The sequence below is a fragment of the Plecotus auritus genome, assembly GCF_963455305.1.
Source record: "Plecotus auritus genome assembly, chromosome: 1".
Lineage (NCBI taxonomy): Eukaryota > Metazoa > Chordata > Mammalia > Chiroptera > Vespertilionidae > Plecotus > Plecotus auritus.
This window is the reverse complement of record NC_137770.1, coordinates 185,477,177-185,504,429: the sequence shown is the minus strand read 5'-3', so window position 1 is coordinate 185,504,429 and position 27,253 is coordinate 185,477,177. Positions and strand designations below refer to the sequence as shown.

At 36.8% G+C, this 27,253-nt stretch overlaps 1 protein-coding gene across 2 annotated transcripts in view; it reads left to right on the top strand.

Annotated features, from left to right (window-relative positions):
* Positions 1-27,253, top strand: part of CCSER1 (coiled-coil serine rich protein 1) — a 1,252,026-nt gene that overhangs the window by 668,913 nt on the left and 555,860 nt on the right. For both annotated transcript variants that reach the window (XM_080677357.1, XM_080677358.1), the window contains exon 9: positions 16,704-16,781. In XM_080677357.1, the coding sequence (XP_080533483.1) occupies positions 16,704-16,781 (78 nt within the window). The remainder of the gene's footprint in view (positions 1-16,703; positions 16,782-27,253) is intronic.

Here is a 27,253-nt window from a genome sequence, read left to right as displayed (position 1 = left end):
ATCATCTTATTTATAATTTTCTTTATTGTTTTCTTGAAAAAAAATTGATTCAACTGAGCATTATCTAATACTTCTATCACAGTCAAATTCAAAAAGTTCAGTTGTGATGGCAATGGAAAAATAACTACCTATACATCATATGTGGATATTTAATAAAATAAAGGGTAAAACAATTTTGCATCCCTAATTCATTGCATTATTTTATTACTGATTTATTCTACCCTTGATACTTTTACAGTAGGTGCTTTTTCTTGATTTAGATATACTTTGAGAGGGCAACACCAGAAAAAATAATAAGTAAGAAGGCGATAAAAAGAAATTCAGCCCTGGTAGGTGTTGCTCAGTTGTTGGAGCGGCCACCTGAGCACTGAAAGGTCAAGGGTTCGATTCCTGACCTAGGACATTCCTCCCTCCCGCCCCCCAGTACAGGGCATGTACAGGAGGCAACCCATCGGTCTCTCTCTCCCCTCCCTCCCTCCTTTCCACTCTCTCTAAAAATCAGTGGGAAAAATATCCTTGGGTGAGAATTAACACAATAACAAACAAAAAGTTTAAAGCAACAATCCTTTTACTGTTTTCTGAAAATATAATGGAGACTTGGCCTTGGCTTAGAATTTTGTTTTATTTTTTACCGTTTGATGGTCTCTGTTGCTTTACCACAAGAATAAGTATCTGATACTATTTTAAAATGAATAAAACAAAATGTTTAATATTTATATTTTCACTAATGAAATTGGAAAAATCATGTGTAACTTTGAGGAATGCTTTAACATTTCTACATAACCCTTCATTCAAGATCAGGTTAAATTATTCACAAATGAGCTTGAAAATCCCAAATGAGAAAAAAATGTTTTGAGATGAAAGTGTAAAGAGACAGGACAGCTGTTTGCAATTTTCTATCCAGCAGTGTCTCTTGATATTACTGTAGCATTTGTAAATACTTATAACTTCACTTGAGTAATTGTTTAGTCCTCCTTGTCAGACTCAATAGTTATCAAATTTATATATATTTATTTTTACTTGATTAGTAATTTTGCACATGAAATATTGGACATATTAAAATAAAATAGTGATTAGTATTGCATAGCAGTGTCATATATTTTAATAGGAACATACAAGTATATATGTGCAGATACAGCATGGAGCAGAAGTAGATTTACAATTGTGAGTATGCAAAACACAAAGTTTGTTCTGATATTATCTCACTCCATAAAATTAATTGTAAATCTACTTTTGCTGCAATCTGTATAATATATTTAATGTTTTCTTTAAAAACCAAGTCCCTCAAAATTAGCTTTTCCTTATTTGAAATTAGAAATGCTTAGTCTAGACAGCATAAATAAAATATGAAAATACATTAGCTTAAAAGCACATGTAAACAAATTAAATTTATTAATGATGCACAAGAGTAAATACTGTAATATGAAGACACCCACTATCATGTTTTCTTTTTGTTTAATAGCACACTTTTAATCTTTTTAGAAGTAAAGAAAAGTCAAGATTGCCTCCACGTACTGTATAGAAAAATACTGTTAAATAATAATTCCACCAAAATAGTTTTTATAAAAAGAAAGTTAGATAACTAATGTAGAGGATTGTTTTTAATGTACTTTTAAGATCAAAATAATAATTTTAATATAAAATAATACTTTTATGGTTCTGGTAATACATAATATATACAAATATAATCTTTGAAATTTATTTACAAAGCTTTAAAAGTGTTGATGTGTGGAACATGCATTAATGATCCATTAAATTACCTTTGATAAAAACTAATCGTGGTTTTAATCAGATCAGTTGAATGATATAAATTTTTCTTAAGACTAAAGTATTTCTGAGGGAAAAAGGACCTCTTTGATATATGTTAATATATCAAAATATTTATTTCTTTTTTTCCCAACAGGTAAGTGAAACTAGAAGAAAAGTCAACACGATCACTAAACTTAGCATTTATTTTCTCTATTTCACAAATTATTTCCCTTAAATTCAACCCAAAAATGAAGCTTTCATGTGTCTGGAAAAAAAAATGTGATTAGTAATAATATGTTCAAGCTTATTTTGCTGATCAATAATCTCAAATACTACTCTAAAGTTTCACAATGTAGCATATATCATTTTGACAGATACCTGAGGAATGTAAATGGTACCTGAAAATGTAAGATCACCAAGATCTGTGCTTCACTGTCAGACCGACTTCATTTGTGTTATAATGGCAAACTGTCCTTCACTTTGTTTGATTCCTGTTTAATTAATAACCTGTATAATCAATGTACATCACCTAGCAAGCTGAAGTGAAAATTTACTTTTTTTCTTTCATCTTATTCAACACATTGTCTTAAATTTTAAATAAATTTATCTAAAGATATAGTTCATTATTGGCCTCACATAATCCAAAGATGAGAATTAAACTTATTTATTTACTAGCCACCTCTTTTTAAATTATTATTACTATTTTAACTTTGGGTCAGAACTGTGCATACAAAGCATATGAGAGTCACATAAGGCTGCAAACCATCCAAAGAAGGATTTTGTTTGTTCATCAGAAATTAAGATTGTTACTCCAACTTTCTTTTTATTTATATTTATTGGCTATATGTTTTTATTTATTTATTGTATTTTATTGTTGACATTCTTAACAGATGTCTCTCATTTTCTCCCTTGTTGCCTCCTTCCACTCAACCCCTATCCTATTCTAAGCCTTCCCCATGCTATTGTCTGTGTCCATGGGCTATGCATATATATTCTTTGGTTAATCTCTTCCTGTCCCCTGCCCCTTCCCACCCTCCACTATTCCATTCATCCATATCTCAGGACATATTTGTTTGTCAGTTTATTTTGTTCTTTATATTCCACATGTAAGTGAGATCATGTGATGTTTTTCTTTCTATAATTGGCTTATTTCGCTTAGGATAATAGTCTCCAGATCCATCCATGTTGTCTCAAAGGGTAAGAGATCCTTCTTTTGGCAGCTGCATAATATTCCATTGTGTAAATGTACCATAGCTTTTTTATCCATTCATTTACTGATGGGCACTAGGGCTATTGTAAATAACACTGCTATAAACATAGGATGCATATATTCTTTCTGATTGGTGTTTTGGGATTCCTAGATTATATTCCCAGAAGTGGGGATTGCTGGTTAAAACAAAGGAAAAAATTAACAAATGGGACTACAACAAATTAAAAAGCTTCTGCACAGCAAAAGAAACCATTAATAAAATGAAAAGGGAACCTATTATATGGGAAAACGTATTTGCCAATGGTACATCTAATAATGGTTTAATTTTCAAAATAAACAAAGAACTCATCCAGCTCAACACCAGGAAGACAAACAATCCAGTTAAAAAATGGGCAAAGGACCTGAATAGATACTTCTCTAAAGAGAACATTCAGATGTTCAATAGACATGTGAAAACATGCTCAATATCACTAATCATCAAAGAGATGCAAATTAAAACTACAAAGAAGTATCTATCACATCACACTGCTAGAATGGCTGCATAAATCAACAAACAAGAGCTGTTGAGGTTGTGGAGCAGGGGTGGGGAATGTCCAGCCATCAGGCCTTATAAGGCCCGGTAAATCATTTGGTCTGGCCCTACCAAGGCATTAGGGGTGAGTTAAATAAATTTTTGACCAAATATAGCAGGCTAATTTTTAAGTTGATAATTTTGTATGGACTTAGAATCCTATATAACAAAAGCCTAAGTGTCCGACCATTCGATCAGTCACTATGACATGCACGGATAACCAGGGTGCAGATGCTCCAACAGGTAGGTTAGTTTGCTGCTGGGGTCTGGCTGATCAGGAATGGGTGAGATGGGCCAGACACGCCCTGGAGCCTTCCCGCAGTCCCTTCCCGGCCCCGATCATGCAGCAGTAGGGTCCCTCAGCCTGGCCTGTGCCCTCTTACAATCTGGGACCCCTTGGAGGTTGTCAGAGAGCCAGTTTCAGCCCAATCCCTGCAGGCCAGGCCGAGGGACCCCACCAGTGCACGAATCCATGCACCAGGCCTCGAGTGATATTATAAATATCCAAATAGCTCTTGGCAGAAAAAAAGTTTCCTACCCCTGAATTGTGGAGAAAAGGGAACCTTAGAATGCTGGTGGGAATGCACACTGCTACAGCCATTGTGGAAAACAGTATGGAGTTTCCTCAAAACATTAAAAATGGATCTGCCATTTGACTGAATCCTTTTATTTTAATGTTTATGTGTTGGTATTTTTATTTCTTACATAAAACATATAATCTAATCTTGTTTTCATCTAACTTTGTGTGGGATTTTGTCTGGTATTTGCTTAGTTTAATACATCTTCATTTGTTCTAATTTCTGTGTAACTAGAATTTACTCCTTCATTTTGTTCATTTTCATTATATGCTTTTCTAATTCAATTTTATAAAATTTTCTTCTAGTGTTTAAAAATTATGTAGGCTAATTTTATTACTATTTCACTAAACTTATGACATATGTATGATAACTTATACTAGTATTTCTTAAACATATCAGTAACTATCTTCCATCTTACAAAAAAAAATAAAACTCATGCCTTTTGTTCTCTCCATCTCCCATTGTATTATTAATGCATAAAATATTACTTCTGTTAACATAGATAAAATTTATTCCTTTTTCCCTTTCTTCCTTCCCCCTTTGTCTTCATTTACTTTCTATAATATACTAGAGGCCCGGTGCACAAATTCGTGCATGGTTGGGGTCCCTCGGCCTGGCCAGCCATCAGGGCCAGTCCCGCTGTGGGCCGATGGGGGCCGGCCAGCCAGGGAGGAACCACAGAAGGGCCCCAGGGCGTGTCCCGCCCTCTCGTCCAGTCCCCATTGGCTGGACCCCAGCAGAAAGCTAGTCTACCAGTCAGAGCATCTGCCCCCTGATGGTCAGTGTGTGTATGATCAGTCAGACACTTAGCATATTACACTTCTATTATATAAGATTAGTTATTTAACATTATTTCATTATCTGTATTATTACTGTGCTTCAGAAAGTATTTATATTTTGTCCAGTTTATTATTTATCTATTAAAATACAGGAACTCCTCAAAAGTCTAATCCATTTGGCCTGTGGGCTCATATTACCTATGGAATGTTGGCTGTTTAGTCTTGGGGAAGGACCAAAGGCCAGACCATAGTCTATGTCAGTCTAAAGCAGTTCAAGATGTGCATATGTGAGGGGAAAGGCATGTGACACGGACTTTGTGATAGAAAGTCTCTGGCACCACCAACCAGAATATCACTTTATTTTGCAATGACCCAGCAAGAAACAATAGTCAGGATTTCACCCCAAAATTCTTAAGGAGCATAATATAGGGAGAAGGCCATTTTGCAGGATTGTAATCTACAAATCCTGCAGTTGGATTGAGGAAAGTAAAGGACTGAATGCTCAAAGCATATCAGCCCTCATCACTTTAATTTCATCCAGTAAGATTCTTGGTGGCGGAGATACCCACAGTGGCTTGAGAAAAGTGGGTAGGCAATGATTGTCCAAAGGCAAGAAAATAGAAGGATGGGATAAGCAGAGGTGAAGCAGAATTTAAACTGTCCACTGGTGCATTTGGTTGGCTCTGGCCTAAGCTGAGACCACCCACTTTTCACACAGAGCAGTTTAAAGTACAGTCGTTAGATATTGGATTTCGTCTCTCCCTATTGTGCGTTCAGATTTATTTTTAGAAGTGGTAACCAGCAACCCATGTAAGTTGTACATCTTGTGGATATATGAATTTGTGTGTATGTGTTGATTTGTATTTGTATTCAATATGCATTATTTATGTAAAAGGTTTATATTCATTGGCATAAAATTCGTCCCATACTCACTTTCCTCTTTTAAATTGTTCACATACTTTGTTTTATAATTTCATACTATTACCTTTATAGCTACCGAATGTTATAGAGTTGAATATCTGTGTTTATTTTACAGTGAAAAAAATCTTCATTTACAATGAAAAAATATATTCAGAAATCTGACCTTATAAGTATTCCCTTGAAGGGACATGTAAATGAAGTATGAAAATGCCAAGTATCAGCTAATAAATCTTTGTGAAAATTTTCTGTTTATATGCAATTTTTAAACACATTGATTACTCAGAAGTATAACTATAGAATACATAAAATGGGATGAGACCTATGCAATCTTATATAAAATTGTATTCTTTTATGGATATAATTTAATATTGCTAAATATTACTTTTATAGACTAAATAACCTCCACACATTATTTTAATGGATTAAACTACCTTATTATTTTTCAAACTAAAGAGATATTGAATCAAATGAAAAACTGATATGTTTGTTTCCTTGCACACGCTTATTTACGTAAAAGCATCAACATGCGTACATGGCCTCATATTGGGAATACCAAGGCAGCAAATACTGTAAGACAACTAATGCTTGTTTAAATTCCAGTTCACTTTATTGGTGACCTGCACTGGCCCTCTCCCAAGAAAGCAATGTGCTTTGTTCCAAGAGAAACAGGCGGTGCTGCCCGTTGGCTCCATCTCCCCATGACCCCATTCTCCACCCCACTTCCCAGCTTTCCTCTTCTTCCTTTTCTTCCTTCTCCACCTGCTTCTAGTTGTTTTTGCCATTTCTTCCACCATTTATTTTCTCCCCCTTTCTCACACTTTTGCCTCTGTTTCTTTGTCTTTTTCTTTCATTATCAAGTAGTAATGATATATTTCTCCTTCTTACAAGTACCAATGATAGTCATATCTATTATTCCTTAAATCTTTCCATGTGATGGACATTGTACTCAGCTTTTTACCATATAATTAGACTTGGTAGTGCTTTGGATTCTGATATGGTCTGAATGTTTATGCTACCTCCAAATTCATATATTGAATCCTAACCCCCAACGTGATGGTGTTAGGTAGGGCCTTTGGGGCTTGATTAGGTCATGAGAGCAGCCCTCATGATTGGGATTTGTGTCTTTATAAAGGGGACTTTAGAGGGACTTCTCACTCCTTCCACCAACTGTGGGCACCATTTATGAAAAGCAGGCTTTCATCAGACACCAAAACTGCTGGTGACTTTATCTTAGACTTCCCATTGTCCAGAACTGTGAGAAGTAAATTGCTATTATTTATAAGTCACCCAATCTATGGCATTTTATTATAGCAGCCCAAACAGACTATGATTCAATAGAATTTGGTGTGTGCAACTTTGAAATTAGATTAAAACTAACAAGACTAATGAATTTAGATTAGGAAAGGTCAATTTTAAAACTTTGGAATAAAATATATAGTCTCTCTATATATGTTTTCCTGTTTTAGATGTTTTACTAAAAATGGAACAAATATACACTCCTTCAGGTATAAGTATTTAAAGAGAGTTGAAAAATAAAATAGCATTAAACTTAAATACCCCATATATTTATTTAATGAATTGTTACTCTTTAAATATTCTAGCCATATTCTTTGCTTTGAATTTGAATACTAACAAAAAATAAATAGTACTTCATAATAAGCTCAAAAGATGTTATACACAACAGTGATTTTTAGGGGTGCCTAAAAATTGCTCTTTTGGATTATTAAATTCTGTATTACATTGTTTTATAAGAGGTTGGTAACATTAAACTGAACAAAAACTAGGTTGATCTCTAAGAATAAATGCAAGTTGCAAGGTTTGCTTTGCTCAGCTCTTTCAAAAAGAATAAAAACAGGTAAAACCATTTGCATTGTAATTGTAAGAATCAAATTAGTTTCACCTTATAGATTTAAAAAGAAGTGAAATGTATAAAATCATTTACATTTTACATCACAAGAATCCTGAGCCAAGAGAAGAAAAAGGTGGAGAAAACATACTTTAGGTTTTGGGTTAAAGTATTACAAAAAACAAAGACACCTTCAAGAGATTATCAGATTTCTTGAACAGAAAGTCATACATTTTTTTTTTTTTTTCAGGAGCTTATAATATCCTGGGGAGTTGTAGGTCAGACAAAGAGTCAGAGATCAGATCAGGAAGAACCAGATGGGTAATGCTAAAGAGTATTAAACTTATCTTGAATTTGTAAGAAATCAATGAAGCATGATCTGATTTTATTTTGGAAAGTTTAGTTTGGCTGCAATAAGGAGCATATATTAAGAGAAACAAATCTGGAGGAAAAAAGCTCTTAAAAAGGCTTTAGCAGTGATTTAGTTAGAAAAACATGAGGGCCTGGAATAAACACTGGCAGTTAAAGTAGAAGGGAAGGGACACATCCAAGGAATATTTCGGAAGAGAAATTCTTGGATTTGGAATAGAAGAATGTGGGAAGCAAAGCAACCAGGATGACTCCCAGGGTATTTATTAAGAGATTCTTTGATAATGACAACTTTCACTGATACAGGGAATCCAAAAAGAAAGAAAAATGTTAGAAGATGACAAGTTTTATTTAGAATATGGTGAGATTGTGATGCATGAGGGGTATCTACATGGACATGCCTAGTAGACAGTTTAACATATGGGATAGACATTGTTCAAAGAAGTACATATATTTTATTAATAAAATGAATGAAAAGGGTAGATGTAACTATCCTATCTAATAAAAGAGTAATATGCAAATTGACTGTACGTCCGCTACACCCACCAGCCATGCCCACCAGCCACACCCACCAGACAATCAGGAGGGAATATGCAAATAAACCCAACCAAGATGGCTGCAGCCACAGAGAGCAGGAGGTAGGCTTGGGTTTCCCTGGCAATGGAGGAAGCCAAGCTTTCCGCCTGCCCTTGCTGGCCCAGGCCTCCACTCAATGCTACAAAGTTTCAATTATAGAAGATAAATCACAACAGAAATGGCGGCAGCCACGGAGTTGGAGAGAGCAGGAGGCTAGGGTTGCCCGCAGCGATGGAGGAAGCCAAGCTTCTGCAGCCCTGACCTGCTTTGGTCTCCGCTTAAGGCTACAAAGTTTCAATTATAGAAGATACATAAATCCCAACAGAAATGGCTGCTGCCACGGAGCAAGCAGAAGGCTTGGCTCCACCCCAGGCTACAAAGTTTCAATTGTAGAAGATAAATAAATCCCAGATCCCAGGGCCTCTGCTTGGGTTGCTGGGGGGCATGGCCAGCCTGAAAACCACCACAGGCCCCTCTCCCAGGCCGCCTCACACCCTAAGGGACCCCCCACCCTGATCTGGGACACCCTTCAGGGCAAACCAGCAGGCCCCCACCCATGCACCAGGCCTCTATTCTATCTAATAAAAGAGTAATATGCAGATTGACCATCACTCCAACACACAAGATGGCTGCCCCCATGTGGTCAAATATCCTGCCCCCACATGGACACAAGATGGCCACCACAAGATGGCCAGCAGGGGAGGGCAGTTGGGAGGAACCAGGCCTGCAAGGGAGGGCAGTTGGGGGTGATCAAGCCTGCTGGGGAGGGCAGTTAGGGGTGACCCGGCCAGCAGAGGAGGGAAGTTGGGGGTGACTGGGTCTGCAGGGAAGGGCAGTTGGGGGGTCCCAGGCCTAAAAGGGAGAGCAGTTGGAGGTACCAGGCCTGAAGGGGAGGGCTGTTAGGGGTGACCAGGCCTGCTGGGGAGGGCAGTTAGGGGTGACCAGGCTGGCAGGGGAGCAGTTAGGCATCAATCAGGCTGGCAGGGGAGTGGTTAGGAGGTGATCAGGCTGGCAGGCAGAAGCGGTTTGGGGCAATCAGGAAGGCAAGCAGGCGAGCAGTTGGGAGCCAGCAGTCCTGGATTGTGAGAGGGATTGGGCCTAAACAGGCAGTCGGACATCCCTCGAGGGGTTCCAGATTGGAGAGGGTGCAGGCTGGGCTGAGGGACACCCCTCCACCCCCGTGCATGAATTTCTTGCACCCGGCCTCTAGTCTTTTATAATTTTGATTTGCTGAGTTGTAGCTTTTATTATTAATAATAGTTTTATTTCAAATCAACTTAGTTCTCAAACTTCAGGCATCAGTAGGATTTATGTAATAGTCTCAAAACTTAGTATTTTTATTTATTTATTTTAAATTTTATTGGGTTGACATTAGTCTACATGAACATATAGGTTACATGTATATTTTATTAACTGGTATTGAAGCAAAATACATATAGTAGACAAAGCAGAAAAGGTACAGTTAGTGTACATACATCTAGTAATATCCATTTCTCTGGTTAAGCAAAAGTAAGCCTGAAATCACATATTATATCCACCAATCTAGCCAATAGCTTCTAAATGTAAATTCAATGCTGGAGCATTGCTAGAAAACTGGTGCAGATATTTATTTCTAGTGACATTTACTTGTTACAATCTTTTGGAACACAATTTAGCAATATGTAGCATGAGTCATAAAGATATCCATATTGTTTGATTAATTCTACCCCCACAATTTATCCCTAAGATATAATTCAAAACTAAAAATAGTGCATGTACAACAATATTCAATATGGTTCCAAAGTTGTCTAAATATCCTGAAGATTTAACAAATAATGTAATATCAGCAAAATGTAACAGGATATGCCCATTACAAATTCATATGTAAGGAATGGAGGGTGAAATTAAAAGATACCCCTTTAGACTTTGAACCTTAAAGGATTTTTCTTTTTACTTAGAAAAATCTATTGGAATTACATTTAATCAATTGAAATTACATTACCTTTTTTATGGGACTAATTATATAACTTTTTTTAAACCTAACTAATATTTACATATCAAAATAATAAACATATTTTCCAAAATTTATAATAAGAATATAGAAAATGGAAAAATACTATAATTTTAAAACAATTTAATTGTGTCCAACAATGTAAATGTCAGTAATAAAGCATATTAATGCTGTAATCTTTTATAACAAAGACTATTAGATCCTATCTAAATTTGACATGTCAGAAAGTAGGTTTAAGTATATCACTTAAAATATTAGTGGTTGTTGGAATGAATACTATTAATAACTAGAGGCCCAGTGCACAAAATTCGTGCATGGGGGGGGTCCCCTCAAACCAGCCTGGGCCCTCTCCAATCCAGGACCCCTTAGGGGATGTCTGACTGCCGGTTTAGGCCGGATCCCGGGGATTGGGCCCAAACCAGCAGTTGGACATACCTCTCACAATCTGGCACTGCTGGTTCCTAATCACTTGCCTGCCTGCCTGATCACCTCTAACTGCCCCCCCTGCCAGCCTGATAACCCCTAACCACCTCTTCCTGCCGGTCTGATTGCCCCTAACTGCCCCCCTGCTGGCCTGGTTGCCTCCAACTGCCCCCCCACCAGCCTGGTTGCCCCCAACTGCCCCCCCTGCCAGCCTAGTCACCCCATACTGCCCCCCTCCGCCAGCCTGGTTGCCCCCAATTGTCCCCTGCTGGCCTGTTCACCCCCAACTTCCCCCCTGCCAGCCTGGTCACCCCTCACTGCCTCCTGCCTGCCTGGTTGCCCCATGCAGCCTGCTTTTTGGTCATTTGTTTGCCCCTCATTGCCCCCCCTGCCGGCCTGGTCGCCCCATGCAGCCTGCTGTTCAGTTATTTGGTCGTCACTCACTAACCCCCCTGCCAGCCTGGCCACCCCACGCCGCCTGCTGTTCAGTCATTTGGTCATCTCTCACTAACCCCCTGCTGGCCTTGTCACCCCACACAGCCTGCTGTTTGGTCATTACTGTGAGGGCGTCCTGACCAATTTGCATATTACCCTTTTATTAGTATAGAAAATTATGTTTTGTCTGAGAACATTTAGAAATATTATATCTATAAAATATTGTCTAGTTTGAAAATAGTTGTTAATATTATTTGATATTGAGAAGCTTGTTATATAATAGAAAAAAGAGCTGAGTACAAAATAAGATGTAAGCACTGAATGAAAATACATAGTTAGCATAGTTGCCAACATGTAGTACATATAAATATACACAGACTATAGTTGTATTCATTTTATTAATACAACTTAGTTTTGAGCTCTTAGTTCCTAATTTATTTAAATGCAAATTTTAAATACATATTTAAAAAGCAACTGCAAACAAAACTAGACTTGAAGACTGCTACTTAGGATCCTACCACTAGTCACTGTTTTTTAGAAATATTTAATTTCTTTAGAATTAGTTCTCTTTCCTTGACTTTTGGTTTTGGCTTTCTCTTTTTCTTGATTAGGTCTGCCTTAATAATAAATGTCAGGAAAATAATTTGGTCTACCATAAGCTAAAATAGAGGGAAGGTAGGGGAGGGTGGGGGTAAGAGGGAGAGATCAACCAAAGGACTTGTAAGCAGGCATATAAGCCTAACCAATGGACACAGACAACAGGGGCGTGAGGGCATGAATGGGGGAATGGGGGGGGAATGGGAGGATGAGGACACATATGTAATACCTTAATCAATAAAGAAATTTAAAAAAATAGACTACCTCAGTGACTCGTGAAACCAAAGACAAGACTGAGGCTGGGGCCCAGGAACAACTTTCATTAACAATTAAGATGATAGTAATCCTCATTTTCTCTACTCATCCCTGCTGTTCTTTGATCTCTCTCTCTCTCTCTCTCTCTCTCTCTCTCTCTCTCAAACCAACTTTCATTGTCTTGTATCACCAAAAACTTGCCCCACGGTAGCTCTTAGACATAACCACTTTTGATCCAAGCACCACAAGAAAGATTAACTTTTCTTTCTTTTTGTATCAAAACTACCAGAACAGGCCTCTAGTCCAGCTTGGGAATAGGGTCCATTCTCACTCTGCAATCCAGGCACTGTGACAGCATGATCATACCGCACTCCCTGCAGCTCTGGCCACAGGCAGGTGGCTGAAGTGGAGGACGGTGAAGTTCCCAGGAAAGTGTGGATGTGTGAAGGGAGCAATTAGGAGTGCTGGTTAGGAAACACGGGTGCTGCTATCATCTGAAAGAGGAATACACTCCTGTAGAGAGTCTTTGTGTTCTTGGTCCTCTTACTAGCACTATTTATAGCTTTTAGCAACCTAACAGTCTCTTAAAACAACTCTTACAACTCATAACCTGCTTGAATATCTCAAAGTAATCTCACTTTTTAATATGCTCAGTATGTTCCATTTGCCTTTCCTCTCAATTCATCCTGCTTCTTGATCTCCCATCCACCCCTGTTTCCAATTAAACTTACTTCTGCAGTGTTCCCGATATTAGAAGTGCTGCCACCATCCAGCCATCCTGGCTCAGAACAGAGACCAGGGATTTATTCTTGACTTTTTCCTTTCCTTAACCTACCTGTACAGTGAATTACAAGTCCTTAAATCTAGCTCTTATTTTGAGTCTGAAAAGAATACAAGACTCTATTCCTTTTGCCTAAAGCATTTCTTCTAAACTGCATTATCTAGAGTATTCCAAATTCCCCTACACCTATGTATTCCTTGCCTCTATTTTCTTCTCCATATAGCAGTCAGAATGATGCTGGCTAAATATAATGGGGAGATACTTAAAACATCGTCATGATTTCCCAGTGAACTTAATATAAAACCAATGCTTAGCAGAGTCTATCATAATCATATGCCAATATCCCTCTTGCTCACTAAATTCTAGTAACGCTGTACTTTTTTTCAGTTCCTATAAAAAATAAATAAAAAAAAAACCACAAAAAAACCCACAACTCTATCCCACACCCACCCTTGAGATTTCTTCAATCTCTCCCTTTCAAACATTCCCCTGCCTACTGCCTGTCTGTGTCCTTGTCCTGTAGGTTTAACATTAAGGACCATTTCCTTAGTAAGGCACACTGTGTCTTCATCTTAGTCTCTTTCCTAGGTGCTCATTGCTTCCCTTTATATCACCAGAATTTGTACTTTTACACCTATTGGCTTCCTTATTGGAAGCCTATTTCCCCTATAAACTCTAAGTAGTGAAACAGCAAGAACAATCTGTTCACCACTCCATATGTAAGGAGAGCATTGGGTTTAGCCTTCTGTACAGACCACTCTCCAGAGAGAGCCTGCACCTCCGCCAGCTGCACAGCTAACTGAGTTGTGTCTTCCTTAGCGCTGGGCTCTAAAACGGCTCGCAATGAACAATTAGCCGAACATTTTATAGAAATAGTTATATTTGTAAAAGTAAAATATATACAATACAACACATTCAACAAACTAAAATGCTGTTGTATTTCTAATTATACAGAGAAAAAAGTGAAATCAGTTTAATTTACATAATTAAATGTACTATAATTACTAACAGATGGATGCATAAATTATAGATACACATTAAATATTTGTTGGAATCAATTAAATCCAACTTTAAATGTCTTTACCTAACAGTTGTTTAAAAGATCAATAAACAGACATCCAGAACAACTAAGTAATTCTAGTCACCTATAATCCCTTCAGCTTCTCTGTTTTATTATATTCTGCTCTTCAGAGAGATATATGGGATTTTATTTTATTTTTTACTTTTGCTTAGGAGTGTGCTGAAGGAAATTTGAAGGGTAATGCATTTTATGGCATTCAGAATTTCTTGAGTTTGACAGTGAAGTTTGATCTGTGTGGAGAATTTGTCCCATGAAGTTTGATTCATGACGTTGTTTTCTAGCTGATTGTCAACCTGTAATGCTGTGCTGACTTTGCAGGTCTGTAGTGATCTTTCTGTCGTCTCCCGTATACTAGTACTTGTATTTTCGCAATGCTGTCATCAGCATATTGCCATTATGAATGATTGCCTTGATAAACTGTCATACAGCTCATTGTAAGAATTTTTATATACGTTAAAATTAAGTCACTACAATAAAAGAAAATGCTCGCAATTCCCTAAAGCAAAACTTTTCTTCAAAAAGGGAATTTCCTTTTTAATCATAATGATAAAGTGGGCTGAGTATAACATTCTGACCTTCCTAAATAAAAATATCAAACAATAAAAGCTCGAGGAATCTTTGCTATGCTTGCAAGGTGTCAATCTCCTTATAGTAGGCAGGTTTTTGTTTTTAGTAATTCAGATTTTTTTTTAGAGGAACTATTTTCAAGGTTGAATTTAAGGTTCAATGGATATTGTATTGGTCAATAACTATACTTAAACTCATTTGTTTTTTTCACATTGATTCAGTGTGTGTGTGTGTGTATTTTGGGGGCTTAAAAGGGGCAATAACCAAGTCCTTTTTTCCCCCTTCTAAATTCAGAATAAATTATAAAATAGAAAATTTGGAGAGATTTAATCTATACTAATAAAAGGGTAATATGCTAATGAGTCTGGGTTGTCCAGCCATCTTCTGGACATCCGACTTCCTTCCGGACAAAGCTATGGTGGTGGGGGCTGAGGCAGAGAGGGTAGTGGGGGCAAAATCAGGCCATCAGGGGAGGGCCATTGGGGGAGAGATCAGGCTGGCAGGGGAGAGCAGTTAGGGGCAACCAGGCTGGCAGGGGAGGGGAGTTGGGGGTGAGATCAGGCTGACAGGGGAGGGCAATTAGGGGTGATCAGGCAGGCAGAGGCAGTTGGGGGTGAGATCAGGCCAGCAGGGGAGAGCAGTTGGGGGTGAGATCAGGCGGCAGAGGAGGAGAGTTGGGGGCAACCACACCGGCAGGGGAGGGCATTTGGGGGCGAGATCAGGCCGGCAGGGGAGAGCAGTTAGGGGTGATTAGGCAGGCAAACAGAGGCAGTTAGGGGTGATCAGGCAGGCAGGCTGAGAGACTAGGGGCAATCAGTCAGGCAGGCAGGCAGAAGCAGTTAGGGGTGATCAGGCAGGCAAGCAGAGGCAGTTAGGGGTGATCAGGCAGGCAGGCAGGCAGAGAGGTTAGGGGCAATCAGGCAGGCAGGCAGAGGGATTAGGGGCAATCAGGCTGGCAGGCAGGCAGAAGCAGTTGGGGGAGATCAGGCAGGCAGGCAGGTGAGCAGTTAGGAGCCAGCAGTCCCAGATGGTGAGAGAGATGTCTGACTGCCGGTTTAGGCCCGATCCCCAGGGGACATCCCCCAAGGGGTCCCCGATTGAAGAGGGTGCAGGCTGGGCTGAGGAAACCCCTCCCTTGCACGAATTTCGTGCACCGAGCCACTAGTTATAATATAATACACTGTGAACCCATATTGGAATGCAGCCATAAAAGCTTCCAATACCTTCTTTACTGAACTGAAGCGACCCACTAGGGTTGCTGATAGGGAAATTGCATCCTCTCCCACAGGGCAAGTCTGTACGCTTATGCCTGGGCAAGCTGAAATTTCAGGCTATGTATATGTCATGTCAGTAAGAAGCAGAGTGCGTATGTGTTTACCCCGAGGTCACTTACCAGCTTATAGATGAAGAGGAGTGAGTGAGAGGTAGGGAAAGAAACCAAAAGTATACTTCTAGCAGAAGTTCCTCATGAAAATAGGGGCCAGGGGAATGAAGGGCCCCTTATCTAATAGAAAGTGTGTTTTATAGACCAGGATGTTTTTAATGGGGAATGTTTGGGACTTGATATCAAAAAACTCTCTTGGGCCGTATTACCTATGGAAGACACTTCTCCATTCATTTCCCCCCCTAATTAACTTTATTGGCTAAATCACTTCATTAATTTTTCTCCCACAGTATAATATTCAGGCAATAAATAGCTTTTTAATTTTTATAAGCTTTTTATGAAAAAAACAAACCACCTAATTTATCCATGAAAATATTTCTCACTTGGTTTTTCTGCATCATATCAGACAGGTGTGTGATTTGTACCCATTCTTCAATGCCCTCACTTTTGTCTCTGCATTCTTCCTTCTCCCTCTCTTTTGTTTTTTCTTACGGCATTTGTACAGCCTAGAATTACTAGAATAACCCCATAGTTAATATATAATTATTAGAGGCTCGCCAACAATGTGTTTTGTTTGTTTTTATTTTGCAGGATAAAGTAAAGCATTTACAGAAGGCTTTTGCTTCAAGAGTAGATAAATCCACACAGACTGAAGTTCTAGGCTATGATGTAAGTAGCTATATGTAAAACCATTTTTGTCTTCTTTATTGGTATTCAGACTTCCACAAGCTTATTTGCCTCTGCTGCTACTGTGCCCATGCATTGATTTAAAAGAATTTAGTGATGCACTATTCATCTTTTACTCTTAAATAATTCCCAAATACCCTCTGGAACTGAAAAACATAATTACAGGCACTGACTAGCATACCAATATTTTATTATTAGTTTTAAACCAACATTTCTAATACAGTCCTTTGAATTAGTTAATTTGCAGACATGTAGATGATACATAATAGAATACTAGGACAATTTATTTTTAAGGAAGTACTAATTTATTTATTAACAGTTTAATAAAGTTTGCAGTCACCGAAGCTAAGCACATCATTTTTATAATCTAGACCATAAAAAGAAACACAACTTAGCAGAGAAATTTATAAAAATATTTTAGCTCTTGGGCTTTATTGCAGGCTACAGAAAGTAATTAATTGAAAGTTAGCATTTTTTTTCTTCATATGAAATACTTGTTGAACTGTCAAAACAAGATTGTAAAATGTGTTTGAATAGAAGATTGTTTTAAGTAACACTGGGTGATTTTGGATAACTTTGATTCAAATACCTATTTTTTCCTTAAGTGCAGCTAAGAAATTTTCATTTTGCCTAAGTTCATGACTTTAAACTTCATTTTGATGAAAAAATAGAGGATTTATCTTGTAGGCAACATTTGTGAGAACTCTCTCTTCCAGTTAAAAACATTTATTATAGAATTATTAGCACTTTATGACAATTATAAATAGAATAGAGATAATTTTAAGTTGTTTTAAGAAGGTATGTAATGATACAATGTATGTTTATTTGCATGTCCTCATTATATTAAACAACATAATATAGATATTACTTTTGTGTTGCCTTGCAAAGTATATTAAAACACTTAATATAAAGCTATTTGTCTCTATTAGGAAATAAACCAAAGTTTTTAATTCCAGTGCAAATTGGTTTTCAATATTTACATGCAGTATTTTTTAATTAAAAAAAAAAACACTAGAAGTTATGCTTTTATTTTGAACTTTTCTTACATTTATTTTAATGTTTTTTGAGAAACCTAAATCTTCTAGATTTCAGTATTGTGACTATAATACTTCTTGAATACCAGTGTTATGTATTGTTTCAATGATGTTAATGCTTCATATTTTCAGAAAAATATTTTTATTAAGTTCAAAGAGGATTTTTCATACATATTTCAATATTAATCTTTTTTGGAGGAGTTTTTTTTTTTCTGTTTAAAAATTTTAAATACACAGTATTTGCATATCTGTGCCTAGGATATAAACCCAGTATGTATTTTTACAAATAATAACATATATATTTTTAAATCTTCAAGCCAGAGAGTTATCCAATAACAATGAATCCAGAGTTTCCATAAAATCGTATCCCAATATAACAAAAACATACAACACAGAAGCAAGTTAACTTATAATCCTATTTCAAAGCCCTGAATTTTCATATAAGTTAACTGAGTTTCAAAAAGTGAAGTCACTTGTTCACTACCACATGGTAGTGGTAAAATTTAGTCTTTATTAAAAGTAATATGTTCTTTAAAAAAAGTAGAATACTTTTGAATTTGGACAAATAGTCCATTTTACCCAATATAAGGAAATTATATTTGGGAGATTGAATTCTAAGTGTCTAAATGACTGAATAAAAGTATAGAATGTCAGAGATCTGTAACACTTGGGACTGCTTGTGAGAAAGAGTTGCTAAAAAATGAATGGCACAGGGAGAGACTAGGTGAAGTGCTACCTAACCTGAAGCTCCTAGCAGCATCTTATGTATTGGCCCATCTATGCCTCATCATTTTTTTGTTTCCACATAAATTTTTTATATCAGAGCTATGTAGTTCTCCAACCATGTAAATAAAATTAAAGTCACTAACATAGTTAATCCTTATTATTAAATCCTCATTGTCAAATCCTCATTGTTTCTATCTTTTTCATATCTGACAGTGAGAGCTTAATGTATCTGACTGGACTGGGTTATGTTAAAGAATAATGATTTCTTGGTAGTGAGTCCCTAAAGGATCCCCGTGTACAGGTGTCTGTTATTATTTTGGTAGTTGTTAACATGGACTAATAATCTTTTTTAAAGACTTCATGTAAACAATTCTTGGTGATATATTCTAGGATATAATCATCAGAATTAGAAAATTAATTACAAAATATATTTATTTTTTTTGAGGTAACTGTCGTAATGAACTTCAGAGCATTCTCCCTGGGGAGGAAGGATTTGAAATAAATTAGAAATAAGTAAAGCATTTTAAAAGTGTTACTTGTGTGACTATTTGGAATATATGATTCTTTAGTAGTGTAATTTTTCCATGACTAGAATATATCTTCTATACTTTTCAATATTTGTTTACAAATAATTTTTCACATTTTATATGCAATAAAATAATTAATATTTTAAATTATAATATTTTGTTTGCATTTTTCTCAGGAAATATAGTTTGACATAATTTTTCACAAATATGATATATAACAGAGGCCCAGTGCATGGATTCATGCACCAGTGGGGTCCCTCGGCCTGGCCTGCAGGGATTGGGCCAAAACTGGCTCTCCCACATCCCCCGAGGGGTCCCAGATTTCAAGAGGGCAGTTCTTGGGTAATGCACCCTAGAATTGGGCTCCCTCCTCTCTGGTTCTGGGTGTGTCACCCGAGAACCGCAGCTGCCAAGTCACTGCAGCTTGGCAGTTCCTGCATTGAGCGCCTGCCTCCTGGTGGTCAGTGCACACCAAAGCTACCTGTCGGCCCGTGGAATGGTCACTTAGGCTTTTTTATATATAGATACCCACATAGAATATACCTCTTTTTAATTTGCAATACTATTTGTCAGAAAAAAATAATGAGAAATCTTGTAAATATCTTGCATGTTATTGATGATGCTTATACTCCCTTCTTCCTTCCTAAAGATGCCAAACACTAGCCACAAATTTTTCTTTATGGATCATTATAAACCATGTTTTAGTGATATGAATGTCAGAATATAAGAGATTACAAGTATGGCCGAAACCGGTTTGGCTCAGTGGATAGAGCGTCGGCCTGCGGACTGAAGGGTCCCGGGTTCGATTCCGGTCAGGGGCATGTACCTTGGTTGCGGGCACGTCCTCAGTGGGAGGTGTGCAGGAGGCAGCTGATCGATGTTTCTCTCTCATCGATGTTTCTGGCTCTCTATCCCTCTCCCTTCCTCTCTGTGAAATATCAATAAAATATATTTTAAAAAAAAAAAAGAGATTACAAGTATGCATTAATATAATTTCCTTGGGAAGATAGCTGTTGCTACACATTTTGCTTAACATGGGTAATAAAATCCCCATTAGAGCTTAATTATAGTGAAAATTATTAAAATAAATTTCTAAAAATTCACTACAGTGAATAAGTTTAAAGGTTTGCACAATAAACTACTCTATTCTGTACCAGGTTCATCAGGAGACTTAAAACTAATGTTAGTGTACAATGTGCTCTGATTTGAAATGTACACGGCACAAATTATTGAAAAATAAATCCAGATTGCCTTGGCAAAGACTGTAAACACAATAGTTCATGTGAGGAAGGAGATTGCTAAATAAATGATGAATGTGTCTTAAATAATCAATGCCAATTTAACCTCTTTCACCTTCCTCTGTCTGCACAGGCTTAGTTTATTGAAAGATCAAAGAATAATTTCTTAGGTGCCACTTGTGTTATTAAAACAGGGTAGAAGATGAATAGATGTAGTCAAGTTAGCAATGCTGCGATGATAAGATTACATTAAGAGGTGGGGAAGATTCTTCTGATTGTATCAACTGTATAAATAGATGCTTCCACATAGCATATAAGCTGTCTGTAAACATAGTTTGAACTACTGCAAATAACATTTTGGTTAAAATAACTGAGAATGAATATCCAAAATCCTCAGTGAAGATTTTATATTCTGACACTGAGAAAATACAGGAACTTTTATTAATTTGACGTATTTGTAGGTAGCTTTGTTTTTTCAACTTTCTTTTGATGTTCTAAGAAGATTGCCTTTTTAAATGTAGCTAATTGACTAAGTGCACATGTTCTTTTCAATTAGTGCTTGAACGTGGAACAGTCACAGGGTTTCTAAGTTGCTCTTTTAGGCAAAAGTACTAACATTTTAAAAAGGTTCTTCTTTTCATTAGTGAATGTTTTGCTCTTATATTTAATAAGTGTTTTTACTAGTTTTGAACTTTCCATTATTTATATTTTCTTTGACTTTTGAAGTTATTGGATATATCATCAAATGTAATTTATCACTGTAGTCTAAATACCATTAGTGGTTTTAATTTGCTTATTTAAAATGGACTGAATTGTGACATCATGCATATTTTGTCTCAGCCACATACGAATGAAGCATACATCAATTTGGAAATGTGTGCTCAAAACACTGTGTTTTTCAAATATTTTAGCACATTTTCCAAAAGGTGGGATTTGCTTTATAAGTGTAGTTTTCTGCCTATGTGCTAGGAAAAAAAATTATGAATACACATTTTGAAAAACTGCTCAATGCTATCTGTGTAGTCTCAATCTATACTACTTTTCTTAGATTTAATTTTGGAGAGCTCCTGGCACAGTTAGTAATAGGCAGGGAGTTCTAGCTAATATGAAAATAGTTTACCATGTGAGTAATAAAAGTTATTATTTTTTACTGTAATTGTTTTATTAACTATTGTACAAAGCTATTTTTGTTATGCTAATGTATTGTGTCAGCCCATGGCTTAAGCCCAATTCTAAGAATTGAATAACTCTCAATTAAGCTCTCATCTTCCTGCTAATAAACTGTAGTTTCTATCTGGGATCCATTTGTTCCTACCATCTCCTTTAATTCAATACTTCTAATCATGCATCAACATGCCCAGCATTTAGGAGATGAGTGTGGCCCCCACATGCTTTATTTATATCTATTTATCTCACATGTTCCTGTTTATTTTTACAAATTAAAAAATCAGGCTTAAAAACCGAATGCTATATTTCAAGCTTTCTTTTGGACTACAGGTTTTAATATTACAGTAAGCACAAGTTCAGACAAGAGCATTGATTAAAAACAATTACAGGAAACATGATCACTTGCTGCAGGTGCTTATTAACATTCTGTGAGGAGCCACAGCTCCCCAGTGGTGAAGTTCTAAGAGCATTATTGTTAAAATCTCTACATGCATTCATTCAACAAATATTACTAACTGACCCCTGGAAGCCAGGCCTTCTTCTTTATACTTGGGATACATCCTTTAATCAAACAATAAATATGCCCTTATGGAGCTTCCGTTTTGTGATGGAAGACTTATAATAAACAATAAGTGTAAAATATAATTACATTATTTAATATGCTAGAAGGTGCTAAGTGCATTTAGAAAAGAAAAAATAGCATAGGGAAGGGGTAATTGTGAATGTAGGAATGGGGGTGAGGGTTATGATCAGAAATTTTAAACAAGGTCATCTAGGCAGGTTGGAGAGTGAGATGGGAGATGTGATACATGGAGGAGGTGAGATGAAAATCACAGTTAGTCAGAAATCCTTTTGTGATGTGTGCTTCATGAACACCTTCAGTCGGTATGAGACTCACCTAAGCTTTGTCAATTACATTTGCTTTTCCTCTTTTTTGCATGCACCCTCTCTACTCCCTTCTCTCTCTCTGTGCCACTCTTCTAGAGTCAAATTTATATACTTCAAATGTAAAGTTAATGTCAGTGTAAGAAAGTCCAAACCTGTAAGGATTGTTAGGAGTTTATTTGAGCCAAACTGAAGACAGTTGCAGGGAAGCAAAACCTCAGTGGACTGAGAAAATGCTCTGGAAAATGGCAGGTTTGCACCTTATTTTATACATTACAATTAAAAGAGGAGGCATAAGTGAGTTTCAGGTTACATGAAATACATTGGTGGTAGATTTGGAAGGTAGGAGAAAGCAAAGTGGGGAAATCTCTGGGATTGGATATAAAGTAAACCGATAGATACATTCTTCTTTTACATAGGTGGGTACAGGTTAGTTAACAGTCAACAATTAACAATGATAATGAAGGGATTTGTGGGCTCCCAGTCTGGTGAGGTGTTTGTGCATTGAGAGGTCCAAAAAAGAAAATGATTTTGTTATTCCAAAAGCATGTTATCAGGTGTGTTATCCTCTATTCAAAAGATGACAGTTAAGGTAAAGATGTCCTTTGTTAGGGAAAAATACTCACCTTGGACATAACTACAGGCCATGAACTGCTTTTAGTTAGAAAGTTTTAATTTCAGACCATTCTGTGTGGTTACTTTAGGTCTCTGAGTTTGTAAGGCCACCGTGCAGGCCTCACCTGAGCTTGTCAGGTTTAATATGTGGTCCCTTTTTATCCACATTAAACTTCATTGTATATTAGCACATCCCATTTATCAGAGGTGTGCCAGTAAATGAATATAGAAAGCATTCAATAATTACTTGGTGAAAAATAAATACATTAACTACAAGGCTGTAATGTTACTACTATGATACTAAAAATCTATGACAAATTACTATGTATTATTTTACCGTATTTACAACAAAATCTACAGAAGTGCATATTGCTGTCCTACATTTTCTTTTATATTATCGTATCTAACACATTTTGAAATGACTCCGTGTGCCTTTCAGAACAAAACATTCAATGCAGATCAGCATATACAACCAGTAATTTTAAAACCTAAGCATCTACATTCAGTTGCTTTTACAGTATTGCACTGAATACTTCTTTGTAAAATCCTGAATCTTTATCTAGGAGCCAGATCATTCCTGGAATGTCTCCAAGTCTTTAATTCAGCTTTGACTACAAACAATTAAGTAACTGATAATTCTTTTGTTAAGAGAATTTGTGTTTAAAATCTTTATGGGGAGGAAAGCAAGGCTAGGTATTGACTATAAAAGCTGTTATGATTATAAAAAGTATTCATTAAAATGAAACAATAAAAGAACAAATACAAAATATTTTGTATAGCTTAAATTATGTAGGGAAGGAAAAATAACTTTATCTCTACCTTCTAGGTTCTTGACTGAGATCTTCCCTCCCCGCATAATAAGTGAATGATTAACATTAATGGGAGAAAAACAGAAATTTAGTAACATGTATACACATGGGAGATACTCAGGAAAACTGAGTAACTCCCCAAATGGCCCAAGCCACCACCTTAAATAACATCTCCAACTAAAGACAAAAGAAAGATGTTGTGGGGGAGAGAGGACACCAGTATGGAGTTTACCAGGAAACACATGATAAACGAGGTTATAGTAATAACACAGATTTAAGTGGGTGCCTTCTCTATTGATAAGAGTTTCTAGACATTAGTTATCTACTCTTTCTGGTACTAAAAGGGTGACACCCTTAAAAATAGAGTTTTCCCTTATAAATGTAAATGTCTCCTACAGAAGGTAACTTTTACTTTTTAGAGCTTATCCTTTATCTGCAGTTTCTTGAAAATAGCCATTTCTAGATAATTTACATGTCAAAGAGGCATATTTTAGGGTGGCAACTTCTATTCCTCTTCACTAGCATATATCTTCTGCGAGTAAAAGAACTGTTAATGATTTTAGGAGGGGAAGACATTAAAATATTAGATTATTAGTGTGATGATAAACAAATTCAACCAAGTAAATTTGAAGATCTAATTGGCTTTATTAAGCAATACATGAATCTTGCATCATTCTATCTAACAAATAGAAAGGCAGTCCAAGGGGTAGGACATATGGAAGGGTTTTTAAATTATTACCTTTAGATCAGGGCACCATCTTTTGGGAGAAAGGGAACAACAAGGGATCTTATCATGCAGATTGCTTCTTCTTTCTAAGGGGCATGGAGAAGGCCCCATGGCAGGTTAACTCATTGGTATTGACCAGGAAATTCCAAACTGGTTAAGATTACGTTTCTGGAGGTTGAAACAGAAACTAGGCAAGGTATTAAATCTAGGTTTGGTCATGATGGGCACAAGTGATACCTTTTGTTCTCTAACAAGTATTTTAAAATGAAGAGATAAAGTATTTTCAAATAAGTGAGTGTAAAGCGCTAAAGGGAGAAAAAAGTTTTATAAATGTTTGACTTCATACCATATATTAGGTCTGATCAAATAATCAAATCGATATGCCCTTCCCCATCCTTCATAAGTGACATTCCCTTTCACTTCGACCACATTCCATTTGCTAAGACCAGTATCTTTGCCCTCTGGATCTGTTGGGAGAATTCTCTGCCAAAAAAAAAAAAAAAGCCCGCACAGAGTCCTTTAAAACTTTGACTTCCTATCCCTCAGTGCTGGCACCATTTGGGGGCTCAGCTCATCTGGTTTCTAGGTGATCTACTAAATTTATAATTCTTTACCATTTTTGGCCTTATACTTTCCTCCTTAGGCAACCCTAAGAACAAACAGGTGATGGAATGGAAATTTGCATAATATTGCATTTCAGAAAGTTTCTAAAGAGAACGGCAGGTCGCATTGACCTTGTACTCTATAAGTAAGAAACTGGAAATGATACTGTGTGACCCTCCATTATTAAAATGATAATTAGTACTTGAGGTTTCTAAAGTATAATTACTCTAAAGAGAGTATAAATTGCAATTCAGAATACATAAAAATTAAGAATAACTTTATATTAGAATTACTTTAGATGTGTCATTATTTTAAGGGTTTTGTGCTTATAAATGAATTTATAGATTTAGATTTAATCCATCAAATTAAAGGAAATTAATTGTTTGTTTTTTCTTAAGCCTAAGAAAAGACTAATGTCGAACTGGAAATATAGTGTTTTCTTAGCTTTACAAATTTTAAGAAACACTTAGTATTGTTCCAAAAATGTTATTTAAAAGTCTTTTTTTTTTAATTTATGGGAAAGTTGTTACAGATTCTAATTGAATGTGAAAGAATTAACTTTTCTTCTTTGAGGGAATATCTGTAATCAGTCACTCTAGGCCTTTAGCAATGTGAAACTAAAATCTATTTAACAAAAATCATAAAATAGACATAATTTGCCTATTGTGAATATATGTATTATCTTCTACTCTTTTAAAAGCTTTTCTTCCATCTTGATTGTTTTTTAGTATGTTAAACAAAATACTGAATCATTATCTATAATTATATTACACTAGAGGCTCGGTGCACGAAATTCATGCACTCGGAACAGAGTGGCGTTGGCCCCTTAGCTTGGCCTGCTCCCTCTCACAGGCTGGGAGCCCTCGGGGGATGTCTGACTGATGGCTTAGGCCCGCTCCCCACCACCACTGATGCGCTCGCCAGCCGTGAGCCCGGCTTCTGGCTGAGCAGCGCTCCCCCTGTGGGAGCGCACTGACCACCAGGGGGGTCACTCCTGCATTGTCTCCCCCCTGGTGGTCAGTGTGTATCATAGAGACCAGTTGTTCTGCCATCAGGCCGAAACTGGCTCTCTGACATCCCCTGAGGGGTCCTGGGTTGCGAGAGGGTGCAGGCCATGCTGAGGGGCCCCACCAGTGCACGATCGGGGCTGGAGAGTGACGTGGGAGGTTGGCCAGCCGGGAAGGGACTGTGGACTTGTCTGGCTTATCTCACTCAGTCCTGATTAGCCAGACCCCAGCAGCAAGCTAACCTACTGGGCGGAGCGTCTGCCCCCTGGTGGTCAGTGCACATCATAGCAACTAGTCAACCGATCAACTTTCTGCCCCCTGGTGGTCAGTGCATGTCATAACAATTGGTTGAGTGGCCTTAGCATATCATTAGCATATTACGCTTTGTTGGTTGAATGGATGACCAGATGATTGGACACTTAGCATATTAGGCTTTTATTATATAGGATGTACACAAACATATGTATCTACATATATTTTTGGCATTTCATATATAATGATTATTATACTATGTATTAATAAGAACATTTTAATTTCATAGTTTAAATGACTGCATATTATTCAAACATTTAAACATTTTTACATTCTTTTTTTTTCTTTGAAAGAGCAGCATTATCATATAGCACAATCCCTTTTAAAGGGGAGTTTTGAAAAATCTGACAAATTTGTATGTTTTTTCCCCCTCCACCAAGTAATGCTGTCTCTACAAATCTATCCTGAACATGCACATTCATACAAAATAATAGCCTCTCCATAAAGATTTTCCTTAATGGGCATTATTTGTAACAGCTACAAATGAAAAACACCACAAATGTCCAGGCTGTTTGATAATGGCTCCTATTCACAAAATGTAAACTTTCCAAAAGGGGTGGGGAATGCTCAGATATGGAGTGATCTCTAGACTGCATTAGTAAGTAAAACAATCAGGGTGTGAAGCAGTTACATTGTTTTCATTTTCATAATACTTTGTATATGTGCAGACAACAGAATAAAAACAGAATAACAAAAAAGTTTACCCATAGAGAAAGCAAGAAAGAAGTATAGAATAGTGCAGAGAAGATGACAATAAATTGAAATTTCTTGAGTATGTATTTTAATATCATTTTTATGAGAAAA